The 24673-nt window shown below is 54.7% G+C and overlaps 4 protein-coding genes across 4 annotated transcripts in view; 1 reads left to right on the forward strand and 3 right to left on the reverse strand.

The window, feature by feature from the left end:
- The window catches only part of MMP24 (matrix metallopeptidase 24), a gene marked incomplete at its 5' end in the record, with an annotated part of 43569 nt that extends 36451 nt beyond the window's left edge, over positions 1-7118 (forward strand). The window contains 3 exons of the mRNA XM_084888611.1: positions 555-693; positions 2012-2278; positions 4440-7118. Of these exons, the coding sequence (XP_084744737.1) occupies positions 555-693; positions 2012-2278; positions 4440-4777 (744 nt within the window). The 3' untranslated portion in view covers positions 4778-7118. The remainder of the gene's footprint in view (positions 1-554; positions 694-2011; positions 2279-4439) is intronic.
- MMP24OS (MMP24 opposite strand) lies at positions 6467-8159 on the reverse strand. Its single transcript, XM_084888618.1, has 2 exons — positions 8054-8159; positions 6467-7982 (listed from the first exon to the last, which is right to left on the reverse strand). The coding sequence occupies exons 1-2, from the start codon at positions 8108-8110 to the stop codon at positions 7812-7814; spliced, it is 228 nt and encodes a 75-aa protein (XP_084744744.1). The 5' UTR covers positions 8111-8159; the 3' UTR covers positions 6467-7811.
- A 444-nt stretch (positions 8160-8603) lies between these two features.
- On the reverse strand, positions 8604-15457 carry EIF6 (eukaryotic translation initiation factor 6). Its single transcript, XM_084888615.1, has 7 exons — positions 15315-15457; positions 14992-15103; positions 14790-14875; positions 12313-12488; positions 11616-11792; positions 11255-11436; positions 8604-8879 (listed from the first exon to the last, which is right to left on the reverse strand). Exons 2-7 carry the CDS (start codon positions 15096-15098, stop codon positions 8870-8872), a joined length of 738 nt encoding a protein of 245 aa, XP_084744741.1. The 5' UTR covers positions 15099-15103; positions 15315-15457; the 3' UTR covers positions 8604-8869.
- A 454-nt stretch (positions 15458-15911) lies between these two features.
- FAM83C (family with sequence similarity 83 member C) lies at positions 15912-22931 on the reverse strand. Its single transcript, XM_084888003.1, has 4 exons — positions 22167-22931; positions 20071-20238; positions 19741-19865; positions 15912-19237 (listed from the first exon to the last, which is right to left on the reverse strand). The coding sequence occupies exons 1-4, from the start codon at positions 22677-22679 to the stop codon at positions 17812-17814; spliced, it is 2232 nt and encodes a 743-aa protein (XP_084744129.1). The 5' UTR covers positions 22680-22931; the 3' UTR covers positions 15912-17811.
- Between the last annotated feature and the right edge of the window lie 1742 nt (positions 22932-24673).

Below are 24673 nucleotides of genomic sequence, written 5' to 3' on the forward strand. Positions count from 1 at the left end.
CAGGCACTTTGCCTATGTCCTCTCATCTGACCCCTGTTACTCCCCCATCTGCAGGTGAGGTTCTGTAAGTGCGATGCTCAAGGCCATGCAGCTGTGAGTGGAGGAACCTGAATTCACACCCAGGTCTTGGGGGAATCCCCCCCAAGCAAAAGAGGGCTTGCTTCCCAGGGTCCTTGCCCCGCTGGATGGAGCAGCCACCTCTGAGGAGGGCACTCTGCCCAGGCTCAATGACTCAGGAGCGGCTCGGCCGATGTCAGTGACTCTCTGCTGCCCTCACGTGGCTACTCCAGGTCCTGGCATCATCCCTTCGGCTTCACATCTCTTCCCCTGCATCAGACCTGTCTCCTCTATCTCAGGCCACACCTTTAAAGATGCTTACTTAAAGAGTTGATGAGCATCCTGTCTTCCCCACAGGACTTTGAAAGTCAGAAGCAGTGAATGGACAGACTTAATAAAGGGTTTCAAGACTGGGCCCAGGGGAAAGTATCGGGTGGTTTGGACCGAGCACCGGGTTCACAGGTTATGCTTCTTCCTCTCCTCTCCTTAACCCCTAGGACCGCTGGTTCTGGCGCCTGCGCAATAACCGGGTGCAGGAGGGTTACCCCATGCAGATCGAGCAGTTCTGGAAGGGCCTGCCTGCCCGCATAGATGCAGCCTATGAGAGGGCTGATGGGAGATTTGTCTTCTTCAAAGGTAACGTGGCCTGTGTCCTTGGGACCCCCTTTTTTCATCTGTGAAGTGGGGTGGGAGGCAGATGTACCCCAAGGGTCCTTCTAGCCCTAACAGAGACACTGACATTTGAAACGATAGATCCTTCAGGCAGACAAGGCACAATTTGGGGAAATCAAGTCAAGGAGTGATTGTTAAGGGCCCATATGTGTCAAAGTTGGTGGGTGACAAGCCTCAGCCACATATAGTAGAGGGTTGTGCAGGCCATTGAAACCATCAGTGCTCCATGGAAGGCCACCCTATCAGTGACACAGAGGGAGGAGGCCACACAGCCCAGAGGCTGGAACAGTCAGGGAAGGGGGCGGGGGGCTAACATGTACAGATGCCGCCCTGTGCCCTCCCCGAGCCCATCCTGTGCTAGGTGGTTTCACTTCAGTTATCCTGACCTGGGTCAGGTGAGACACAGACAGTTAGTGAGAAGCAAGGAACGCATTCCAAGGGGAAGGAACAGCATGGGCAAAGGAGGAGTGTGGGGTGTGCACGTTTGGACATCGGAAAGCTGTGAGAAATGGCCTGGAAAGGTGGTTTTCTGGGGAGAGGCCTGAAGAGCCTTGTTTGCCAGGCCAGAACTTAATATCAATCTCTTAGGGCAACACTGGAAATTCACTGAGTGTTTGTGAGCAACAGAGAACCAGGTGCAGAGGCAGGAGGCCATTTCTGAAATGGTTGCTGGAGCTGAGGAGGGTGATGTCTGCAAGGCCCATAGCAGGGAGGTTAAAGACAGCTAGAGGAGGAGGAACGAGGGCCAGGACTCTTGAGAGGCTGAAAGGTGATGAGGGAGGGCGCCCCCTGTGGTGGAGATGAGGAACTCTGGAAAGCCAATTTGGAAATGCCCGGAGGCAGATGGGCCATCAGGATACCCGGGTCTGGTGCTCAGTCCACTGAGAGAGTGGCTATGGGCTAGAGCCTCAGAGTTGGGTGTCATTGATGGAAGGGGAGGGGAAAGGGGGTATCAAGGAACACTAGTGTGCACGAGTGGCTGAGATCACCCAGAGAGGAGAAAGGAACAAGTCACAGAGGGTGAAATACGGAGCCTGGGCGGCATGGAGTGAGTTGTCCAGGATCTGCGATTGGCTTCTGGCCTCTTGCCCCCTACGGTGTGCCGGGGCCAAGAGGCCTCAGTCTTCTACTGAGGGTATCAAGCAGGCCTAGGCTGTCTCCCTGCTCTACTCCGGCTCAATGAATGACTTCAGTCCCCGAAGAAGATGGGCAAGTGGCACTAGCACAACCTCCGGCACTGAGGGGCCGGGGAAGGCTGATCCTGGGCTTCTCTTGGCCACAGGTGACAAGTACTGGGTGTTTAAGGAGGTGACGGTGGAGCCTGGGTACCCCCACAGCCTGGGGGAGCTGGGCAGCTGTCTGCCCCGAGAAGGCATTGACACGGCTCTGCGCTGGGAACCCGTGGGCAAGACCTACTTCTTCAAAGGCGAGCAGTACTGGCGCTACAGCGAGGAGCGGCGGGCCACGGACCCTGGCTACCCCAAGCCCATCACTGTGTGGAAGGGCATCCCACAGGCCCCCCAGGGGGCCTTCATCAGCAAGGAAGGATGTATGTACGGGCCCGGCAGGGTGGGCAGGGTCCCAGCAGAGCCCTTGGGCACACTCTCAGGGTACCCTGGTTTGAGAAACACCGCCTGGGAGCAAAGACAACGGCCTCATAGCCACCCACGTCCACACAGTGAAATTCTCTTACCAGCTACCAAGTTACAATTTCTCATCTTCAGGGTTGATTCTCCATTGAGAGATGTTTCCATAGACTGACTGCATTCCTTCAAACAGCCTTCCTCACGGACTCAGGTGCACTCCAAGAGTTCCTGGAGTTATCAAATCTGAAAAGCAATGATAGGGTGGTTCCAAGGTGCCTTTTCCCAGGGTTTGAGGGCAGGGAGGTGGAGAGAGAAGCCTTCTTTATTTTTTTTTTTTAATATATTTTGATTTTTCACAGAGAGGAAGAGAGAGGGATAGAGAGAAACATCAATGAGAGAGAATCATCGATCAGCTGCCCCCTGCACACTCCCCACTGGGGATGCGCCCACAACCAAGGTACATGCCCTTGACCAGAATTGAACCTGGGACCTTTCAGTCTGCAGGCCGACGCTCTATCCACTGAGCCAAACCGGTCCCGGCTCCTCCTTTATTTACGAGACATTTTCTAAGCTCCTCCTAGAGACCAGAGTAGGAGCTTCTCAAGAAGGGGCTGGGTCTTGTCAGGCACAGAATAGGTATCATAAATGTCTGTTGAATACAACTCCACTGATATGGTCAAAAGCACAGCCTGGCTGGTTTCATCTCCACCACTTACTATGAGTTTGGGCAAATCACTTTGTTCCTCAGTTTCCTCCTCTATAAAACAGAGATAATAATGATGCCTACCTCACAGGATTTTGTGAGGATTAAATAAATTATGTAGAGCTCTTAGACCAATGCCTAGCACGTGGCCCATGCCATCTGCTTTAGCTGCTATCGTCCTCATTGTCATCTTGTTGATGTGTTTTCGTTTATATGGAATGACAGATTTTTCCACAATAATTACTTAGAACCAGGTTGTGTGGGAGGGCTGAAGATGGAGCAGAGAACAAGACTTGCATTGCATTCTGTCTCTCAGGCTAGGGACCGGAAAATAAGATAGCAACCAATCCTGTAAGGGAAATAAATGCTGTGAGAAAGCAACTAGGCCGAGGGGGCCACTTTGGCCGTCATTGGGAAGGACTCTGATGAGATACCGTTGGTAAGAAAGCCAACAGCCCCAGGGACAGAGCAGCTATCAGTGGCTCTCCTGTGTACTTAATGCCTTACACACGTGGTCTCGCTGTCTGGGAGCCTCAGAAACAGATGACATCAAAGACTGGCCAATGACACGTCCCAGCCAGGGTGGGGTACCGGCCAATGAGAGTCTGAGTGCGTTGCTTGGGATCTGAGGACTGGCTCACTGCTAAGGCTGTTGCTGGGAGCCTTGGGGTGCCCCCCCCCCCAGGTTCGCTGCCTTCTTTACTTCCAGCCCCGCCCCTGGAAAGGTCCCAGAAAACTTGTAATCAGTGTTGCCAAGCCCCCGCAAAAAAAAAAAAAAAAAAAAAAAAAAATCCATGATCATTGCCAAGAGGTGGTGTCTGCTGTCAAGAGGGAAAATCTTGCTCCCTACCTCCCTTGGCCCAGGCAGGAGCTGGACTGAGACGCTTGAGCTATAGAGACCATGCTGTCCAAGCCCTAAGTTAGGGGTTTGATCTGACCCATGGGGGGGGTGCCTGTGGGGACAGTGTGACAGATCTATGGCCCCAGGCTGAGAGGGGTCCAGTCTGCCTATGGGGACAGTGTGACAGATCTATGGCCCCAGGCTGAGAGGGGTCCAGTCTGGGAGGCACAGATTGAATTTACCAATTTGACTTAAAGCCCCTCTATGGCTCCCCAGAACCTTTGAGAATACGGGGTGGGCTGCTCCAGGTCCTGGGTGCTCATCCCTGCAGCCATGAAGGCGATACTCCATGACCCAGACACGCTGCTGGCAGGGTGTGCCAAGCACTGCGCTTCCCCACCTCCGAGTGTGCCAACACCCTGCTCCCGCCGCCTCACAAGCCCACCCCTCCTTCGGAGCTCCTCTGGGACGCCCCCAGGCGGGCGAGGCGCCCTCCACACAGCCACACCACCTCCTGCCCTCACGGGCGGGCGCAGGGACGTGTGGGGAGTGGTGGTGACGCTGGGCTGTGTTTCCGCAGATTACACCTATTTCTACAAGGGCCGGGACTACTGGAAGTTCGACAACCAGAAACTGAGCGTGGAGCCCGGCTACCCACGCAGCATCTTGCGTGACTGGATGGGCTGCAACCAGAAGGAGGTGGAGCGGCGCAAGGAGCGGCGGCTGCCCCAGGACGACGTGGACATCATGGTGACCATCAACGACGTGCCGGGCTCCGTGAACGCGGTGGCCGTGGTGATCCCCTGCATCCTGTCCCTCTGCATCCTGGTGCTGGTCTACACCATCTTCCAGTTCAAGAACAAGGCAGGCCCTCAGCCTGTCACCTACTATAAGCGGCCAGTCCAGGAGTGGGTGTGAGCAGCGTAGAGCCCTCTCTGTCCACTCCGCCTGGCCAGCCGGGCCCTTCCTCACCAGGGCCTGAGGGGCAGCTCTGGTCACTGCCCACTGGAGCCAGCAGGGCCCTAGGCTAGGGGTCATGTAGTTGAAGTGGTGGGCGCACTGGCCTAGGATGAACGTGGGGCAGGGAGTGATGGCAGCTGAGCCCCAGGGTGGGTGCCTGGCACCCAGATGCCAGCCTTCTGTCCTGGGTAAACTGCTCCCTACTCAAGGGAATAGGCCAGGCCCCATGCCAGAGGGAGGCCCTGTGGTCACTGCACCCTGTGGTGTCCGTGAGACGCCACAGCTTGGTTCCTGGCTGGACCCAGCACCTTCTGCGGGAAGCCGGCACTAGTGCTCTCAGTCCCATCCGGGAGAAGCCACCAGTCCTGGTCCCTCTTTGCCAACACCTGCTGGTCAGATGTCCCCCTCACCCCCACCCCACTGTTCTCCAAGGCTACAGGACCCCTGCTGCCAACAGTGGGCAACGAGACGGGTTTCCCCTGCTGGCGGGCAGCAGACCCCTCAGGAAACCTGCTCCACACACCGGGGTCTCCTCTGAGACCCAGGACTTAGGGTCACATGCTGCAGGCAGGGCTGTGGCCCGGCCGGGTCTCCCAAGGACCCAGCTGTCACATCTTGAACATTTAGATGTCCTGTCTCTACTGTTTAAAGTCCCATTCTGCAAAGGCTGCTGGAGGCTTTAGGTGAATTAGAGGTGACTGTCAGTGATGAGGCCAGGTGACAGGCCGTGCCCCAGGTGATAAGGACCAAGGTGCTGCTAAGGCCACTCTGACACCCATACACCCCAGGAGCCAGGCCCTCCTCATGAGGCCGAAGCTCTGGGGCAGGAGCCAACCCTGTTTCTGGAGGCTGATCTGAGTTTGTGACCATCCTCCACTCTCCTTCCTCTGTCCCCATTCCCAGTCTCTAGCAGAACTCCAGCCTGCAGCCTGCGGCCCGGGGGCTCCGCCTGACCAGTTCTGTGAGGCAGAAATGGCTCCAGGCCAACATCCCCATGGCCCCCAGTAAGGGAGTCAGGGCAGCCTTCTCAAGTGCTCCGAGCCCACACCCCCCAACCACGCTGAAGCCCACTTGATTCCTCAGACTGGAACCAGTGTTCATATCATGAGCTTGGCCCTTGCTAACCCAGCTCACGAGACCATCTTCCTGCATTGCTCTTTGGGAAAGAGCACCACCAATGGGCAGTGGCCCCAAGCCGAGGGGCCCACCCTACACTGTCTCTGGCAGGAATTCCTAGGGCTCAGCTTGCCTCACTCCAGCCCAGTGGAGGCAGCCCTGCTGACCACTGAGAAGCCCTGGGCAAGACCAATGGGTTCGGTGATGCCCGCTGGCTGCCAAATCCAGGAGGCGGCATCAGTCTTCAGGATGCTGCCACCTGGCCCTCTGAGCCTACAAGGCCCTGGCCCCCCTCCTGTGACCTCTGATCTTTGGGTCAGCTTAACCTGTAGGAGACAGGGACTTCTGCTGCCCTGGGCGCTGTCTGAAGCAAAATCTCTTATCCCAGAGGCACCTATTTGGCTCCACTGTGTTCCCTGTCATTACCCTTCTGGTTGTTTTTGTTTTGTTTTGTTTTGTTTTGATTTTGGCCAAGGGCGGGCTCTCTGGGGCGGGTGGGGAACAACTGCAGAGATATTAGTGATTCATAAGTTTGTATACTGTTTTATACTTTGCAAAGCACTTTATTAGCTCACACCTGTCCACTCACATGAAACTAGTGTAGGCCCTGGGAGGCCAAGGGTAATTTTCATCACGCCCTCAAATGAAGCACAGAGAGGTTGTTACACGCCCAGGCCATCCAGTGAGCTGGCTGGGCCTTGGTCTCCACCTGTGGACCCCTCGAAGGTCTAAGATGAGGTCAGCAGTGTCTCTTTTATCCATCTTTTCCTGGCCTCCCTTCTCCCCGTCCTGGTCCCCCTCCACTCCTCAGGTTGGTGCTCTCACTTCTTGAACGCTCTAGGCCCCACAGGCTCCCGTTGGCTCCTAGTACTACCGCGGTCAGCTGAGAAAGAGCAGGAGATGGAGGCAGGCAGCCCAGGCTGCAGATGTGAGGGATGCAAGGCTAGACCCAGAGAGGGCTCAGCCTGGAGGCTTCCAAACTCGGATTATCCTGCCTTGTGTCATCTGTTTGTCCATCACCCCAGGACAGAGCAGACAGAGGGGCAAAGCAACCGGGGGCCCCAGAGCCCAGCTTCCCCTCGGCCTGGGGAACATCACAGCATTTCCGTGTCAGTCACATTTTAAACTGATCAGCCTTTGTATAATGTTTTTTAAATCATTTCTAAATAAAACAAAAATACAAGAGTCTGTCATTTCCCTTGGATGTGGGAAAGAGGAACAGGTTCTGAGGGTGGCCTAAGAAGCTTCTGGGAGAAGGGAAACTGGGTACTTTGGGGTGTCCGGGAACTGCCCCATTCATCTCATCGGCAAGCCCAGCAATCACACGTCCCCTCTCCGAGAGGCCCAGTGTAACTAGGGTCCAGAAATGCAGCCTGATAACGCCTCCCTGGGATCCAGGCTGGAGGAGCAACCTCCCCTAGGAGGACTTCAGGAGTCACTGCAGCAAGGTCTTCTCTGAAGTCAAGGCACATCGTGCAATGACCACGAACAAAAGCAGGAGCTGAGTTCTCAGCAATAAGGAACAAGTGAGGTGAGGTGAGTAGCTTTAGGGTCTTACCAAGAACCCTAGCCTGGTCTTGACTGAGCCAGGACCCAGATGGCTGGCGCTGTAGGGAGCGGGTGAGCAGGAAAGCTGAGGTGGTTTGGATGTAGGTGGGGAGCGAACAATTTCGAGGTGTCCCAAGGCGCAGCTGTGGAGGCAGCTCTGTCGGGACTGCCTTCCAGGCCCCTCGACCTCTTCAATCCTCGTCTCCGGAGGGGCTGGGGCGTGGGGGCGAGAGGGAATAGGCTGAGACATCGGGCAGTGGGGACAGACCACAGAGCCGGACCAGGCGAGGCGAACAGAACCGGCGGTGAGCGGTGATTCGGGGGGACGTCAGTACCAGGAAGTGCAGGCGATGAGGAAGCGCACGTCGTCCAGGGGCCCCCAGGGGCTGGGCTCGGGCCCAGGCCGCTCCGGACCCTCGGGCGCCGCGGGCTGGGGCTGGGGCTGGGGCTGCGCCGGCCCCGCGGCGCCCTCGCCGCCGCTCAGCTGAGCGCCCATGGTCTGCAGGAGCACAAGTCCGTCAGGTGCGTGGCCAGCCCTACGGCCCCTTCCCTGCCCGCTCAGGCCCTCACCTCGCGGCGGGAGCAGCGGGCCGGAGAATCCCGGCGCAGCCTCCAGGTTCCGCTCATCTGCGCAGCTGCGCGGGAGGAGCTGCCGCCGTGACGTCACCCCCTCGCCCTCCAGAGCGGAGTTTCTGGCCCCGGGGGCGGGGCCCAGCTCAACCCCACCCACCAGCACCCAGCCAATCCCGTCTCATCCTGCGGTGACACGCCCGCGGAGCCCGGAGACCAAGAGAAGGCCACCCAAGCTCAGGAGCCCGCGGAGGTCCTGGCGGTCCAGGGCACCGGGCAGCCAGGCCAGCGACCTCTAACTTCGTTGGGCCCAAGAGGGCAGTCTAGTCAGGTGCCCTGAGGCCTTACACAGGGTTCTGTCCCAGGGTCCTGACACCAGCCCAGGGGAGGGAGTTAACTTTCATGAGGATGAGGCTGGAGTGAGAGGAAAATGTGAGAACCACAGTGTGGGCTGAGAGAATGTGTGTGATAGGTACCCGCCCGCGCATCTCCCCCCACCTTTCCCCGGGAATAATGGTGGGGAAGCCGCCAGACAACACATTCAGCATGATCAGAAGCAGCTGCCTTTAATTGGCTGGCACAGGACACAGAGCTCTCAGCTAGGAGCCATAAGGCCTGGCAGCTAGTACATGGTAGATTTTTGCAGTAACTAGAGTCAGGAGATGGGCACTGGTGAAGAAGGGTTGGGCATCCAGCCACTTGATACCAATGAGCTCTCTGCCACCACCCTGCCAGCATCCGGGACACAGTGGGTGGGACGTTGAGACGGGGCCAAAGTTCAGAGCCGGGAGCCAACAAAACGGCATGGAAGGTGATTCAGGTAAGGCTGGAGAGAGAGAGGAAGGAGCATTGTCAGCAGGTGCTTCACAGAGCACACCTCACCCTCCATTCTCAAGGTGCTTACCTCCAACCTCACCCCAGACCCTTTGTTCCACCTTAGGCCTGAAGAACCATATTCAAAGCCCCTTCCAGATCCCATTGGTCCCATGAGTTAAAATCCAGTGTAGAATTCCCAATGCTCAGAAAGTAAAAGTAACTCCTTCCCTATTCAGATGAGTCAACTCAATAATTTATTCAGCACAGCCGGCCTGGCTCAGTGGTTGAGCGTGACTTAGGAACCAAGAGGTCACTGGTTCAATTCCCTGTCAAGGGCACATGCCCAGGTTGCGGGCTAGATCCCCAGAGTAGGGTGCGTGGCAGCTGATCAGTGATTCTCTCTCATCATTGTTTCCCTCCCTCTCTGAAATAAATGAAAATATGTTTTAAAAATAAAAATAAAAAATAATTTATTCAAACTGTTGGCGGTCTTAGATTGGATCCTCAAGGGTCAAGTCCAACAGACATGAAAGGAACAAGGGGGCTCAGACAGGGAAGGGATGTGCCTAAGCCACAAATCCCCCAGTGGCAGGGCTCAGGCCAGAACTTTCTTCCTGCAAGTGATAATCATGTGCATGATTATAAAAGTGAAGGACATATTTCTCTTGGCCTGACACCTCACAGGCACCTCAAATTCAATGAGGTCAAAACAAAAGGAGAATAATGAGTTTTGTCTCTTCTTTCCAATACTCATTTCTTTTTCTTATCAAACTGACTACATGACTTTAATGACAATTTCTGAAGTTTCATCATTAAATGCAACATTTGCTATAGTTTTTCAGTAAGTACCAATAAGCAGGTTATCGAAATTTCTGTTCTTAGGTTACTAAGAGGGTTTTTGTTGTTGTTGTTCTTTAGTTAAATGATTAATGGTGTAAGTACTGACTTTTTCTTACGAGAGTCTATGTTTCAAAAGGGCAGGGAGGGTATACTTTATCATCACATCACTATTGTCTGGCACATAACATTAAAAAGTTGTTTAACAAATGACAAAATCAGACCCTTTCCACTGCTCTCTAGGGCTGACAGCTATTCAGTCATTTGGTCGTCCCTCACTAACCCCCCTGCTGGCCTTGTCACCCCACGCAGCCTGTGTTGGTCATCTGTCCGGTTGTTTCGACAGCCCCTGGCTTGTTTTTATATTAGGATAATATTGTAATAACTATGTATCAGTCCTACAGGGGGATCACTTCCTTAAGTTATATAAATGTCGAACCACTATGTTGTATACCTAAAACGAATATAATATTGAGTGTCATCTATAATTGGGAGGAGAAATAAGACTTGCCATGGGCATTCAGAGTCCCCAGAACTCCGGGAATACTGGTTCTCCCCTTCACACCCCTGCATCTGTGAGTCTGTTCAGTGTGCTTCCCCACTCTATCTATGCATATTCAATTACCTACTCATTTCTTAAAGCCCAGACTAAACGCACCATCCTTTCTGGATCCCAAAACTAGTTTCACCAGAGCTTGCCAAGCCACTTAAGGCACCTTTTGTTTCTTTTTTAAAGACAGCTAAGAGTTATGTGTGGCCACAACAACTCTTCTCGCCTGCTACACTGTGAGCCCTCAGAGGCAGAAGTAGCACTAAGTTGCCTATCCCTCATGAAGCTTTGTCTTTAGGGCTCAGTGAACATCAGGTGAATGAATAAATGAAGGGAGAAGGGAAATATTGCCTGTTGCCAGTGCTATTGCTGGGCACTCACTCCACTTTGCAGTTTCTATTCTGCATGGATATTAGGGGCTGTGCTAGTTGGTGTAGTATATCCTGGGAAGGATCCTCAATGGGAAATACAGAGAAGGAGCCCGAATATCCAACACCTGCTGCTCTTCCAAAGAAAGAAGATTCTAGAGATTCACACCCCTGAATCTCCAGGGTTGAGGCCCAAGAACCCACTTTAAAAACAAACACCCAGGTGATTGTGCTTGTGATGCAATCCCCACCCCCAAGTCCATTGGGCACCCGAGGGCTCCTCGGTTCCTGCAGGCAGCCTCCCCTCCTTTCCTCAGTGAACAGGTCTTTTCTGTATAGACCGCTAGCGGGGTACCGACACACAGGCAGATACAAACTACAGGTGGTAAGTGATAAAATAAGACAGACCAGAGGGAAGCTGTGCCCAGAGAAGAGATACACTGAACCAAGTCTTCAAAGACAGGGATGAGCAGATACTCAGGCAATGCTTGCAGCTATACCCCATGACAGCCCGGCATTGTGCAAGTGTGCCCTCACACACCAGAACCTTCAGGAATGAATACAGTGTGGCTCCCATTATAGGTGATCTGCTTCTCCTCCCCTCAAAAGGCAGACGAGAGATCCAGGTACCTGTCAATGAGTGAGTCCCGCATGCTGGTGGCAATGGTGCTAGGCTGGGCTTCGTTCAGCTTGAAGACACTCTCCACCACCGAGAGCTCTGTGCTGGTTGTGTCCAGGCCACAGAAGGCACACCAGTCGTTCACCACCATCCCAGCAGCGATGACCTCGCTGCCACGGTTCACAGTGCCCGCCTGTCAGGTGATAGCTCAATATGGATCATGACATCAACAATCAGTTTCTCCCATCCCTGATGAGAACTCCCCCCAAGCCCTGCTCCCTGACTGCAGCCCAATCCCAACTTATGAATAAGCCCCATAACGCAGGACAAAGGGATTTGCTTCAGCAGGAGACAGAGAACAAGAATGCTTACCACAAGGGGGACCTGAAGGAGAGAGGACAGTTCATCCTGGTCTTCAATTGAAGTCTTGGGATGCACCAGCCCTCCCTGATTGCTGAAGACACAGTAGCTTCCTACTAACACCTGGTCAGCCACTGTCTGTCTGAAGACTTCCACCTTGAGCACATCAGCCAGGATTTCTTCCGTCTCCTGTCAGCCAAAGGTACTGTGCTCAGCACCCAGGGCTTGCAAATCAAAGAGTCCAGGGCCCTCCATGCCAAGAACCACACAGGGCTGACGCCCTAAACCCCTCATTCCTCTCCTACATAGCTGCATATGGAAGCTTGATCCAGAAAAGGACGGGATACAGCTGGGAGCAGGGCTGAGGCCAGCCATGGAGCCCCTAGTATCCATGCAAGCTCTGAACAGCCAGGGGCTGGTCTCCACCACCCTTCAATGCACACTCAAGGTTCAAGTGTCAATCATCTATCTGGGCCCTGGCTGGTTCCTGATTCTGAAGAATACCCTTTCCAGCTTCTTTCTCATACTGACCACCCCATGGAAGGTCTGTTATCACTATTCCAACGAGTAACTGAAATGTGAGAACACAGGTATAAAAAGAAACCATAAGAGACACCCCTAATTCCTGCCTGATAGGTAGGAAAAGTGACTAACCATTTACTAAGCTATAATAGTAATGTGACCCTTGGGCCAAGCTAGGCTGCCTTACCCTGTCCAGATCTGGGTGGACCAAGGCCACATAGTCATTGCAGGTGGTGACATTGCCCAGGGCTGAGAGCCGCTCCTCTACCCGCCGGATTTGCACTGAGTCTGGGAGGCAGTTTCTAATATGTTGTAGCTCCTGGTCGGTAGTGTTGTTGGGCACCAGGAGACCGTGTCTGTTCCCTGGAAAGATCCAAATTGGGGGGTGGAACAAGGAAGGACCATGAATACACAGATACCTGCTGAGTCATGAAGCTGAGGATACGACCCAGCCCAATTAATTAGCTTTCCCAGGAAAGCTTTAGACCAGTGGTCGGCAAACCTCGGCTGGCTCGCAAGCCACATGTGGCTCTTTGGCCCCTTGAGTGTGGCTCTTCCACAAAATATCATGGCCTGGGCAAATCTATTTTGAAGAAGTGGCATTAGAAGAAGTTTAAGTTTAAAAATTTTGGATTTCAAAAGAAATTTCAATCATTGTACTGTTGATATTTGGCTCTGTTGACTAATGAGTTTGCCAACCACTGCTTTAGGCCAACTCCAGCCCTCTAAACAATTGATCCATATAACACTAAGGGAGACCAGGAGTCCTACTGGGCAGGCCCGAGATACCCTAGGAGTCTGTCCCCACACACACTACCTACTTTGACAACACCAACCAGGGGAACCTGGACTAGCAGGAAGTGCTTGGCATTAGTTATATATTTTGAAACTTAAAAGATAACACCACACACCTACTAGAATGGTTAAAATTTTCAAAAGAACATCAATACCAAGAGTTGAGTTACTCCATATATTTGAGCAACCAATAAGAGTGTAAATTGTTTAACCACTTCTGATAATTACCTGGCATCATAGATTACACTGAATATTTTTTTTTAAATATTTTTTACAGAGAGGAAGGGAGAGGGATAGAGTTAGAAACATCGATGAGAGAGAAACATTGATCAGCTGCCTCCTGCACACACCTTACTAGGGATGTGCCCGCAACCAAGGTACATGCCCTTGACCGGAATTGAACCTGGGACCTTTGAGTCCGCAGGTCAATGCACTATCCACTGAGCCAAACTGGTTAGGGCAATTACACTGAATATTCACATACCCTGTGACCTAGCCATTTTCTCCTAGGTATTATATAATCAATACATGTATTCACTAAAAGATATTGCAACACGATGCATAATAGACCGAAAACTACCCAAATGCCCAGTCAGAGAATGGATAAATACATTGTGATATACTTACATAAAACATACTACACAGAAATGAGAATGAGCAAACTACAATTATGTTGTGACACCAATGTCTAAACCTCTGCCTCCCTCTACAATTCTGTGAACTTTTTAACTGTTATTACCATTATAATATAAAATAAAACAGCAATGGTCAGGCTAAATTCTCCCTAGTTACATCAGAATTTCAAGTTCTGGCCCTAACTGGTTTTGCTCAGTGGATAGAGCGTCGGCCTGTGGTCTCAAAGGTCCCAGGTTCAATTCCGGTCAAGGGCATGTACTTCAGTTGCGGGCACATCCCCAGCAGGGAGGGTGCAGGAGGCAGTTGAACGATGTTTCTCTCTCATCAATGTGTCTAACTTTCTATCCCTCTCCCTTCCTCTCTGTAAAAAATCAATAAAATATGTGTTTTTTTTTAAAAAAAACTTCAAGTTCTGAAGTCATGGTTAGGAATAATAGTGTTTTGCCTTAATAAGAAATTACTGCCCTGGCCATTGTAGCTTAGTTGGCTAGTGTCATGTTGTAAAATCAAAAGGTTGTGGGATTAATTCCTAATTAGGACACATGCCCAGGTTGCAGATTCAATCCCCAGTCAGAGTGGATGTAGGAGGCAACCAATTGATGTCTGTCTCTCTCTCTCTCTGTCTCTCTGTCTCTCTCTGTCTCTCTCTCTCAAAAAGAAAATACTCCAAGGCTAGCATCATCAGGATTATGATTTTAAAAAATTAAAGGAACAAACTCCTCTATGAGCAGAACTAGAAATAAGGGGTGGCAGTAAACGGAGGTTCAGCTCAAAGAGAATCAGTGATGCGTAGAGGTAGGATAGGGACGCCACTGAGAGACATGGGGATTTAAGATTTACATAACTGAACAGGTCGATCCAGAATCTTAGCTTGAAGAAAAAGCAATGGGCACAGAGTCCGTGACAGGGAAGAAAGGGCATTCTAACCTTGTCTCACACTAGGTGTGGCACCTGGTGAGTCACTTCGGTTCTGCAAGTCTCAGCTTTCCCATCAAGTCAAATTAAGCCAGTACTTCCTACCTCCCAGGGTCTCCGTGAAGAAGGCATGCAAACAAGTGTAAGAGTGAAAACATTTAATGTTACTTGTTGTTACTATGATCCAGAGGCCTTCTCCGGAGGTGGACCCCGGCCTCAGAGTCTACAACGGAGGAATGCCTGGAAATCCCTGGGTCACCCGGGGTCATAACTAAAGGTGCTGGCGGGCTGCCCCCCTCGGCGTCTTCCCCGGCTTACCCACACACATCCGCCCGATGATGCGGCAGCCGGCGATGGACGCGTGCACCACAGGGATGGTCTCGGCGAGCTCGCCCTCGAACACGCTGTGGGAACACGAACTCGGCGGTCACGGGCCCGAGCCCTCGCTCTGCCGGTGCCCCCGCCAGGCAGCACCCTGCCCGCCGCCCAGCCACACCCGCCAGCGGGCCCCCCGCCGCACCTGTAGAAGTTCTCCGAGCCTCCGATGGCCACCAGGCAGTAGGTGTTGGTGAGTTTGGCAAAGCAGCCGATCTCACAGTTGTTCTCGAACGACGCGCGAACCGCCATGAGGCCTGGGGGCAGTGGGCCGGGAGTTCAGGGCTGGCGGGTCCTCTCCGGCCGGACTCCTGGTCCCCGGGGTGGCCCTTCGGGACCCGCCGCGACCCCACCCCTCAGGGCCATCGCGGCCCCACCCCCTCGGCCCCGCAGGCACCCGGTCCCGCCCTCTGGCCCCTCCGAACTCCCGGCCACCCTCACCCCGTGACCCCGGGAGCCCGAGCTGACCCTTCACACGGACTCAGCAGGTAGCCAGAAACTCAGCACGCTCCCGAGGGGCCTTCTTTGCCCCAAGTAGGCTTCCGTTTCCGCCTCCGCCTAGGAGACTTCCGGGAGAGCCCGGCGCACCCCGCCGCGCTCGCGGCCACTCTAGCTCCACCTTCTGGATGCACTCTATGGTTTCAAGCCTCCGGTTGTGACGTCACCTCGCCCCGCCCCCAGCATGCTCACACTCATGCATTCATTTATTCGTCATTCATTCCTTTAGGAACTTTTTTTTAATATCTGCTTTTATTGTTGAAAGTATTACATATATCCTCTTCCCCCACGTTTACCAGGAACTTTTAAAATATATATATATTATTGATTTTTTTACAGAGAGGGGGAGAGCTAGAAACATTGATCAGCCGCCTCCTACACACTCCCCACTGGGGATGTGCCTGCAACCAAGGCACATGCCCCCGACCAGAATCGAACCTGGGACCCTTGAGTCCACAGGCCGATGCTCTATCCACTGAGCCAAACCGGCTAGGGCTACCAGGAACTTTTTAGAAGGCACAATTGACCAACACTTGTGGCTGGTTGGATGTGAGGCATACAAAGAGGAACCAGGGATGTCTCACAGATGAGTTGATGATGGAGGAATTTACTGAAATAAAGCCTGAAGAGGAAGAGCAGGTGTGGGGAAGGTGACATATTGAATGTGAGGTCTGAGACAGACGTGGCGGGAGCTGGAGCCCAGGGGAGAGTGAAGCGCTGAAATTTGGGGCTGAAGCCTGGGGTGGATGAGGTCACCCATGGGTGAGAAGTGAGAGCAGGACAGAGGCTGGAGAAAGCAGTCAGAGAAGTAGAGGAATCCAGGCTGAAGAAGGTTTTGGAGAGAGGAGAGGATGGAAGAAGCAGAGTCTTAGGAAGGGTGCAGGGTTGGAAAGGGTGTGAGGCTGACTGGCTCCCACCATGTGCCCCTTGCATGTGCTTGATCACTCACTGGGCAGCCACTTCCTGTCCAGTGGCTAGATGGTGCTGATCAAGCGACTTGCACTCGTGGACAGGATATACTTGACCCACATTTTGTAGCATCTACAAAAACCACGGGAGTTCTCAGAATGTTACAGTGAGGGCAGAGGGTGCGTGAGCCCTTTTCCTCCCCTCAGCCCTCCCGCGGCCATCCTCACTCCTCCAGAGAGCCCTCCATAATTGCACTAAATGGTGCCCTTCCCCTGCCCCCAAGGCACAGTTCCATGACACCTCCTTCCTAGGGACACACCAAGCTGCTGCTGGGTCGGTCACAACATGTCTGCTTTTATTGATGTGCATCATATATAACACTGTCCCAGGCAGGTGGTGAGCTCAGGAAAAGGACCCACAACTTGTCAGAGCCTGTGCTTCTAGGAACACTCAGTAAAATGTGTGTGGGTGTGTGTGCATGCGTGCTGTTGTACATCCTGTTCAGCTTCCCCAGTTCGTCTCAGAGCCACTTCCTCAGTCCCCTCCCTGATAGCTCTTCGCCTGGCTCACTCTACCAGGAATTCCTCTAACCCTCATCATCTGTCCAAATCCTCCTCATCCTTCAAGGCCTAGCTCAAGGCTGCCTCCTCTAAGAAATTTTCCTTCCCACTCTACCATCTCTGCCCTTCATTCTCTACCAACCTCTTTCATCGGTTTGCCTTTAATTAGACACAGCCTTGTCTTGCTGGCCAGTGGTTTAGGCATTTAATCCTAATTCATTTGTAAGCCCTAAAGCATGCCCAGCAGGGCTGGATACAAAGTTTAGGTACAAGAAAATACTGGTTGGTGCATGTTCTGGTGTGTGTGTGTGTGTGTGTGTGTGTGTGTGTGTGTATAGTCTGTGGAACCTGAGGGGTCTACAATGTGACTGAATGCATATATTGTGTGTAACCATTCATTTAGTCAAATGACATTTATTGTGCTTATGGGTGTGCAGCCTGTGGGTGTGAACCCTATTAGTGTGCTATGTATGTTGTGAAGGCATTTGGGGCATCGCTGTGGTGTGTATATTTAGTGTGCCTGGGCACATATGAATTGTTGATATTGTGCGTTGTATCTGTGCAAAAACACAATCATAAGAGTAAAAGACACAGATTTGGGTCTCTTTTCTGCCACTTACTTAGACCTGATTTTAAGCAAGTCATCAATTCCATATTTATAAAATAGGAAAGATGAACACTTATGATCCTAGGATTGTTTATCTACTAGAGGTCTATCTTGCAGGATGTGAAGATGAAGGAAGAGACATAATTGGTGTGAAGTGCCCAGCACAGTGGCAAATAACATTAACTGAGGGTTCCATTTCCCTGTGTGTGTGTGCATCTGTGTGTGTGTGTGTATAAGCAAGAACCCTGAGCACAGGGAGTGTCTAACCTGGGCTTCTAGACATCCTTTCCTCCCCATGCAGCCTACGCCCAAGCTTCTACCCAGAGTCTAGAACCTAACCAAATCTAGTCTCAGCAGATGTAGGAGGGCTATGTCCCTGCTGGGAGCAAGGCTATGACTCAAAGCGGCTTCGGAGCAGCTTGAACTTGGACTTGTTTAACTTAGTAATGAGGTCCAGTTTGCTGTGGCCCAGGGTCAGCCGTTTCTCATCCCCAAATGTGCCGTTGCTACTGCCGTTGCGGTGGTCCCCTTTGGTTCTCCCAGGGAGGCCATGCTCAGGCCCCTGCCTGGCGCCCTGCAGTTGATGGTACTTGGTGATGAGGTCCAGCTTGCTGTGGCCCAGAGTCAGCCGCTTCTCATCCCCAGAGCCCACTCCAGGCTTGCGAGCAGGGCTCGGTCTAGGGAGACTATTGGGCCCAGGCCCCTCACCCCGGAACGGGCCAAACTTCGTGATGAGGTCCAGCTGGCTGTGGCCCAGGGTCTGCCTTCGCTCACCTCGGCCCTGCTTGCCAGCCCTGGCTGAGGAGTTGGCTTCAGGGGGCGCTCTGGAGCCCCCAGTCTTAGGGTACTGTGCCAGGAGGTCCACTTGGCCATGGCTGTGGTTTGGAGGCAGCCTCTTATCCTCTGGGTTCCCATTGCCAGGTCTGGGGGAGCCTGACGCAGGGGTACCCCCAGCACCTTGGGCCTGGGGCAGGAGATCCAGCTGGTTGTATCTCTGGTTTGGGGATAACCTCCTGTCCTTTTGGGCCTGCTCACCAAGCCACAGGGAGTCTGAGTTGGAGGTAACACCAGAATCAGGGCGTCTTGCTTCTCGAGCTCTGGGAAAGGGGATGAGATCCAGCTGGCCATGGCTCTGACTCAGAGACTTCTTCTCCTCCACCGACTCCAGGGCTGAGCCAGGTACCCAGCGGCCTCGTGGGGGGCAAGGCTCCTGGCTTCCTGGAAGCTCATTCTCTGGGAGCCTAGACAGGGCTGGGGCACCTCGGGAGAAGGGGAGGAGGGAGCGTGGGCGAGTAAGCAGAGGGGACCCCACTGCCAGGGACAAGGGGCTGGTGCTAGTGTGGTTGAGGGCAGGGGAGGACTGGGACCACGGGGACGCCCCCATCTTGCCCAGGTTGGCCCTGTAGGGCCCCGGGGGTGAGGCATGGTTAGGATCTGACAGCTGGCGTTGTAGGGAGGACTGGCCACTGGCTTTGCGACACGTAGGGCCTGGGGATGAGGACCCCATTCCCGTGTCACTGCGGCCACCGCCTCCTGGCAGAGCGAGGTAGGAGGAGCAGCCCATGAGAGGGGAGTGCTTGATGCTGCCAAGGCTGGTGCTGGAGGGCGATGAGGACCTGCGGCTGGGGATGCTGGGCCCGAGGGCCAGGGCCACCAGAGGAGGGCAGGGTGCCCTGGGGTCCTCGCCACCGCAGAAGCCCTCCACAGGCCGGGACTCGGCGTACAGACAGCGGAACTCCCGGTCGAAGTCTTCCACGATGCGGCCCCTCAGCTGCAGCACCATGCTGGTGTGGGCCTGGCTGCAGAGCCAGGTGAAGCTGGGGGCAGAGTGTCAGCGTCAGGAGGCAAAGGGCAGAGCCCCGGGCCGAGGCAGGACTCACGGCAAAAGACAACCCCACCACCACCAGGGTCCACGTGAGGGGGCAGAGCTCCGACTCCGGAGTCTGTACGGGTCCGAGCCCGGCGTGGTGACCTGGGCACGTGGTTTCCCGTCCCAGGGCCTCAGCTTGCCCATCCACAGAGTGGACTAGGGGCAAGGTTCTCGGAAGCCCCTCCAGTTTCAAGGTAAAATAGTTATTTTCTATGCCAATAGCGTTAAAGTAATCCGTCCACATAGGAACCACCTCTGGGGCCCAGCCTGGGGCTGTTTCACCCTCCACACCGTCCCCTGAGCCCTGCATAGTGCCTGGCAGGTGGCAGCTGCTCGGCCCATGTTGGAAGAGATGAGTGAGTGAATGGAAAGTCAAAGCTGCCAGATCCCAGGTGCCCTTGCCAGCCGGCGGCTCAGCCCTGGCCCTCTGCCTCTGTCCCGCTGGCTCACCTGTAGCTGCCCGCCACCACCTGCTCACAGTCGATGATGACGAACTTCTCCAGGGCCTGCCCCGTGAAGCGGCGGCCCGCCTTGCTGCAGTACGTGTCCCCACATGTGCTCCGAACACGCATGTTCTGAACCAAGGAGGGGGTGAAGGTTGGGGGGGAGGTGATCTTGAGAGAATGGGACTCATGTCCAAATCCCATGGGGTCTCTGACCTTAAACAGCTAAGGGAAGCCAGTCCCCCACTCCCATTGACCCATCCCCAATGCTCACCAACCACCCGAGTGACTCTTCTGCCCTCCCTGACTCCCCACCCCACCCCACCCCCTCACTGACCGGCAGGTGCCCCCCGTGGAGGTCCATCTTATAGCACATCTCCAGAAAGTGGCCCAGGTGCTCCTGGGCCAGGAGCAGGTAGACAGGGACACCACGCCGACCGGAGGCCTCCATGAGGTCACACAGGAGCTCCATGTCTGTGAATATGTCCATCACCACAGCCACCACCTGGAGGAGGGAGGGGACGCTCAGCCTTGCCGGAGGCAGTGCCTGGGGTCCCAGGAAGAGAGCGCTGGGTGGAAAAGCAGGAGGCCAGACCCCGCAAGAAAACCTGAACTGAAAGGGCTTTTAGCCACGGCCTAGCCCGGTGGGTCTTAACTTGGACACAGGGAGGTTTCGCTCTCTTAAACCCCAAGATGTCGTATGAAGGTTTTTGTGTGCATTTTTTTTTCCCCTGAGGACAGAATGTGTATCTGTCATCAGATTCTCAAAGATGTCTGTGGATCAGCTGCACCAGTCTATAGCTTCTCTCCGCATATGGGGAGACTGAGGCCCAGAAGGGAGGAGTCAGAAGCAGAAGCCAGACCCCACTTCCCAGTCTGGGTCCTCTCTCTCCACTAGCTCCATCCCTACCTCTGGCCCAGGGACTGTGTCTGAGGTTCCCTTCTCAAGGATCAGAGCTTCAAGCCGCGCACGGGGCCTTCAGTGTCCTTTGCCAGACCTGCCTCAGTTTCCCTATAAAGCTACAGAGGTCTGTATGGATTCCCTCTCTCCCACCACGCCCAGGGGGACCAGGTTTTCTCCTCCGCTGAGGGGCTGGGGCTTGCGGCCTCCCTCATACGATGGGCTGCGTCAGAGAAGCCCTGGATAACCCCTGGTGCCACCAAACCCCCAACTGTCTCTCCCTCCCCCTCCCATTTCATGTATCTGCTACGAGAACCTCCTCTCCCAGCCCAGGCCCAGACGGGGGCATGCAGAGCAAAGCATTCCAGCTGGAGCCACACAGAACTGGGTTCCCGCCTGCATTCCGTTACCTCCCAGTCATAGGGCCCTGGGCGAGTGGCTTCGCCTCAGGAAGCCTCAACTTCCCCATCCGCTGAATGGGAGTGACGATAGCTACATCTCCGAGTTACGGGGAATTAAATGTGGAAACACTCAACGCACAACAGAAGCTCCATCCATGTTCCTTTCCTGCTGCCTCCTTAACGAACGAGGGCCTTGGGCATTGGGGAGATGGAGAAAAGCTTCCCTAAGTTACTCAGCAGCAGTGGCGGCCCGGGGCAGAAGCTCCTGGCCCGGAGGTGAAGGCTCTAGATGGGGGTGAGGAGGCAAAGTGCTTGGGGATGCCCAGTACCTGGCACAGGCCTGACCAGGGGTACCGGGGGAAGATCAAAGGGACCAGGTCACCACAGCAGCCACCTCACTAATAAGCTCACTCCCAGTGCCAATTAGGCCTGGCCCTCCCCTGCCCGGGGCAAAGGCAGGCCGGCGAGGGAGGCTCTGAATGAACAGTTGAGATCCCAGCATCCTGGCTCCTGCTGTCTGTCTGCCACAGGCCGCTCCCCAGACAAGGGCACTGAAGTATACCTACCGCAATTCCTGCCCAGAGCCATGTGATTCATCCCCCCATCCCCCCACCTCCCTGAGTCAGGGGTCCTCTGCCTCAGGCCCAGCTGGAGGTAGATGCACAGGGGTGGGGGGAGGATGGAGACATGCACCAGGAGTCAGGGCTGTACCTGAGTCTGGGCCCTTTCCTCTCCTTCCCGACTGGACCCTCTCTGGCCTCAGTTTCTTCCTCTGCAAGTCCAAGGGTGGCTCTGATTTCCCCACGGTTGGGATTCTTAGTTTGGGGATCATAAACTTTTTTTTGAGAATCTGATGAAGATGCGGGAAGGATCCCTCCCTGCAACACGCACTGCTTTGCTTGCATGTTCAGGGTGCTGTGGGAGTCCTTGAGGGCCACCCTATGCTCATCCATAACGTCCCTGAATGCCAAGGGGTTACCAAGATAAATAAAATACAGCTCATCCTCTAAGAGCTGGTGGCCTGGTAGGTGCTGCGCCTAAGCTGCAGTGTGTCCTTGGGCGCATCCCTTCCTCCCGGGGCCTCAGTCTTCACATCTGTGAAATGGGCATCGGAAGAGACGGGCTCCTTACCGTGCGGGCCTGGCTGAAGAGGAAGCGCAGAAGGTCTTTGATGTTCTTGGTCTTGTCCCGCTGAAAGTGGACCACGGCCTGGGTGGGGCTGAAGCCCGTGGCCTGCGGGATCTCAGGCCAGCCCAGGTCCAGGTCTGGGGGGTCGATGTCAGAGGCCATGGGGAAGTAAGTGCCCGAGGTGACTTCTGAGAGCAGGCTGAGGCGGTCCGGGCCTGAGGCCTCCAGTCCAGGGGCCTCCCCCAGCTCAGGACCCCCGCGCACATGGCGGGTCATGTAGTCCACATCCAGGGAGCTCAGGAAGGGCAGCTCCTGCTCCTCGGAGATGACCCGCAGGTAGGCAGCCTCGCCCCACTCCAGGAGGGCGTCGGCCGCCAGCCGGGCCGCCTCGCTGTGCTGCAGCACCAGCGGGGAGCTCTCCCGCCACCAGGGCCGCTTCAGCTCCTCCACCCTGCCCCGCAGGGGCCCTGCCATGCCCTGTGCTCCCAGGCCCCCGGGCCCCAGGCCTCCAAACATGCCTGCCCACCGGGCCGCTGTCACCCTCCAGTGGGCTCCATGGCCTGCACCCTGCTGGTTGCAGCAGGAAGAGAGCAGCAAATCCGCCTCCTGCCTGCCTGCCTGCCTGCCGCCTGCCCCAGTGTGGCAGGGCCCCCAACCCGCCGCCACCTAAGTCAGGAGCCACGCTCCGCCCCATTGCCCCTGGCTTCTGGAACCTGTTGGGTCAGCCTCGCCTGCTGGCCTGCTGTTGGGACTTGCCCTCCCAGGAAGACGTCACTGGTAGGCCCTTAGCACGCTCCCACCCCCCACCCCCATCTAGCATTACGTGCCAGCTCCCAGTGGGTTTCCTTCCAACCCTGATCTTCCAGAGCCCCTTGGAGGTTGTATCACGCTCTTGCTCAGGGACACACACACACACACACACACACACACGTGGATGAATGACTCAGGACACCAAGATAAAGATGTGAGCGCACAAGCATGCGGGCTGACTGACATTTTGAGAGTTGACAGACACATGTAGCCTACAGGCTGACGTGCAGACCACACATTTTGATCACATGTAAACAGATCCAAACACTGTTTCAGAGACTAGCCCTAACCCCAAACATACCATGATGGCCAGGGCAAGCCCAGCAGGCTTGCACACAGGCCTTCAATAAGAGCTGAAGGGGATGTGTCACAGAACAGCTAAGGACGTGACCTGTCTGTGGGCCTTTTTTTGTTCCCATAAGGCCCTGCCACTCTCCGTTTCCATAGCTGCGGCATCACCGTCACCCGTCCCACCTTCACCCCAGCTCTCGCCCATCCTCTAGGCTCGAGAGCTGCGCCTCGGTTCCCAAGACCAGCCAGGATGTGTTAAATGCAGATCCCCAGGCTCCACCCACCTGAGATTCTGAAGGTCTGAGTGGGCTTCTGGAGCTTGCCTTTTTAAAAGCGACACGGTGCCTCTGGGGCAGTGTGCTGAAGCCCCCGCCCTGAGAAATGCTGTTCCAGAGGCTGCATTTCCAACCCCCTCGGCCTGGTGGGGACCAGACCCCAGCCTTCCTCCCCGCCTCAGGAGCTGAGTGTTAAATGGTTAGTGAGAAAGGTTGTTTCAAAGAATATGAGGGGGGAGGGGAGCACACTGCAGAGTCAGGAAGCAAACAGGGCTGGCAGGTTTCTTATCTCTGTTCCTGACCTGGGCCGAAGTCCCAGCGTCCTCAGGAGCATGGGCTTTGCTCTGGGGAAGAGGGGTCAGCAGGTGGCAGCTAGCTGGGGGGCCGGGCCAGGCAGAAATGGTCACAACAGAGTAATGCCTGCTTGAGGGGCCACCTTCCATGGCGGGATGAGGTCCAATGAGGATGGCCAGGAGACCTAATGCCACGTCTTGAGACCCTGTTTAGACCCTGATTGCAATTGGTTTGTCTGATCTGGAGTCAGGTCCAGAGCACAGGTTCTTTCATGTCCACAGCGTTTCTCACACCGGGCCCAACACATGCACAGGGGGGCGCGGGGAGCAGGCCCCTTCAGCACCAAGCTGGGCCCTGTGATCAGAGATGAACGGGGCTGGCTTTAAGACGTGTAGAAGTGGGGGAGGGACGGAGGTGAGGTGGGGTGAGGAAGAAGCATAGACCAAGAGCTGAGGTGTGGGAACATTACATCCATCTCAGGGGCAGGGGCAGAAATGGGAGCACCGGGAGCCGGAAGGAGACCCTTCCTCGGGGTGGAGAGGCTGTGTGAGGGGCAGGAGGTTGAGTAAACAAGGTCAGACCGTGGGAAGGTAATGAGCTGTGGGGCAGCCGAGGTGGCAAGGCCTTCATTAGGGCCTTATCCTCAGATTTATTTGAGGGGAGAACCAGGGCCTTATCTGGGTGGAGGAAGTGCTCCTGGGAGGGGTGGCGGTCACGTTTCCATGTTGCCGAGTCCCTTTGTTAATCTCTCAGCATGTATATGGTATATATTTTTGGCTTTGGCTTTTTTTAAAAAACGATTTTAATTGGGGTAATATATATATAAAAAGTTTACATCTT

The sequence above is a fragment of the Pipistrellus hanaki genome (genome assembly GCF_964339955.1).
Source record: "Pipistrellus hanaki genome assembly, chromosome: 6".
In the NCBI taxonomy this organism is placed as follows: Eukaryota; Metazoa; Chordata; class Mammalia; order Chiroptera; family Vespertilionidae; genus Pipistrellus; species Pipistrellus hanaki.

Bases quoted from the DNA above. Each gene is read 5' to 3' on its own strand.
- FAM83C (XM_084888003.1), bottom strand. From the start codon at position 22,679: ATGTTTGGAGGCCTGGGGCCCGGGGGCCTGGGAGCACAGGGCATGGCA. The intron at 20,239-22,166 runs GTAAGGAGCCCG...TCCCTCCTCCAG, and splicing joins TCTTCAGCCAGGCCCGCACG to GTGGTGGCTGTGGTGATGGA. The intron at 19,866-20,070 runs GTCAGTGAGGGG...TCCTTGGTTCAG, and splicing joins TCCACGGGGGGCACCTGCCG to AACATGCGTGTTCGGAGCAC.
- EIF6 (XM_084888615.1), bottom strand. From the start codon at position 15,098: ATGGCGGTTCGCGCGTCGTTCGAGAACAACTGTGAGATCGGCTGCTTT. The intron at 14,876-14,991 runs GTGCGGCGGGGG...GTGTTCCCACAG, and splicing joins GGCTCGGAGAACTTCTACAG to CGTGTTCGAGGGCGAGCTCG. The intron at 11,793-12,312 runs GTAAGGCAGCCT...TTTGGCTGACAG, and splicing joins TCCACCCAGATCTGGACAGG to GAGACGGAAGAAATCCTGGC.
- MMP24OS (XM_084888618.1), bottom strand. From the start codon at position 8,110: ATGAGCGGAACCTGGAGGCTGCGCCGGGATTCTCCGGCCCGCTGCTCC. The intron at 7,983-8,053 runs GTGAGGGCCTGA...GTGCTCCTGCAG, and splicing joins CCCGCTGCTCCCGCCGCGAG to ACCATGGGCGCTCAGCTGAG.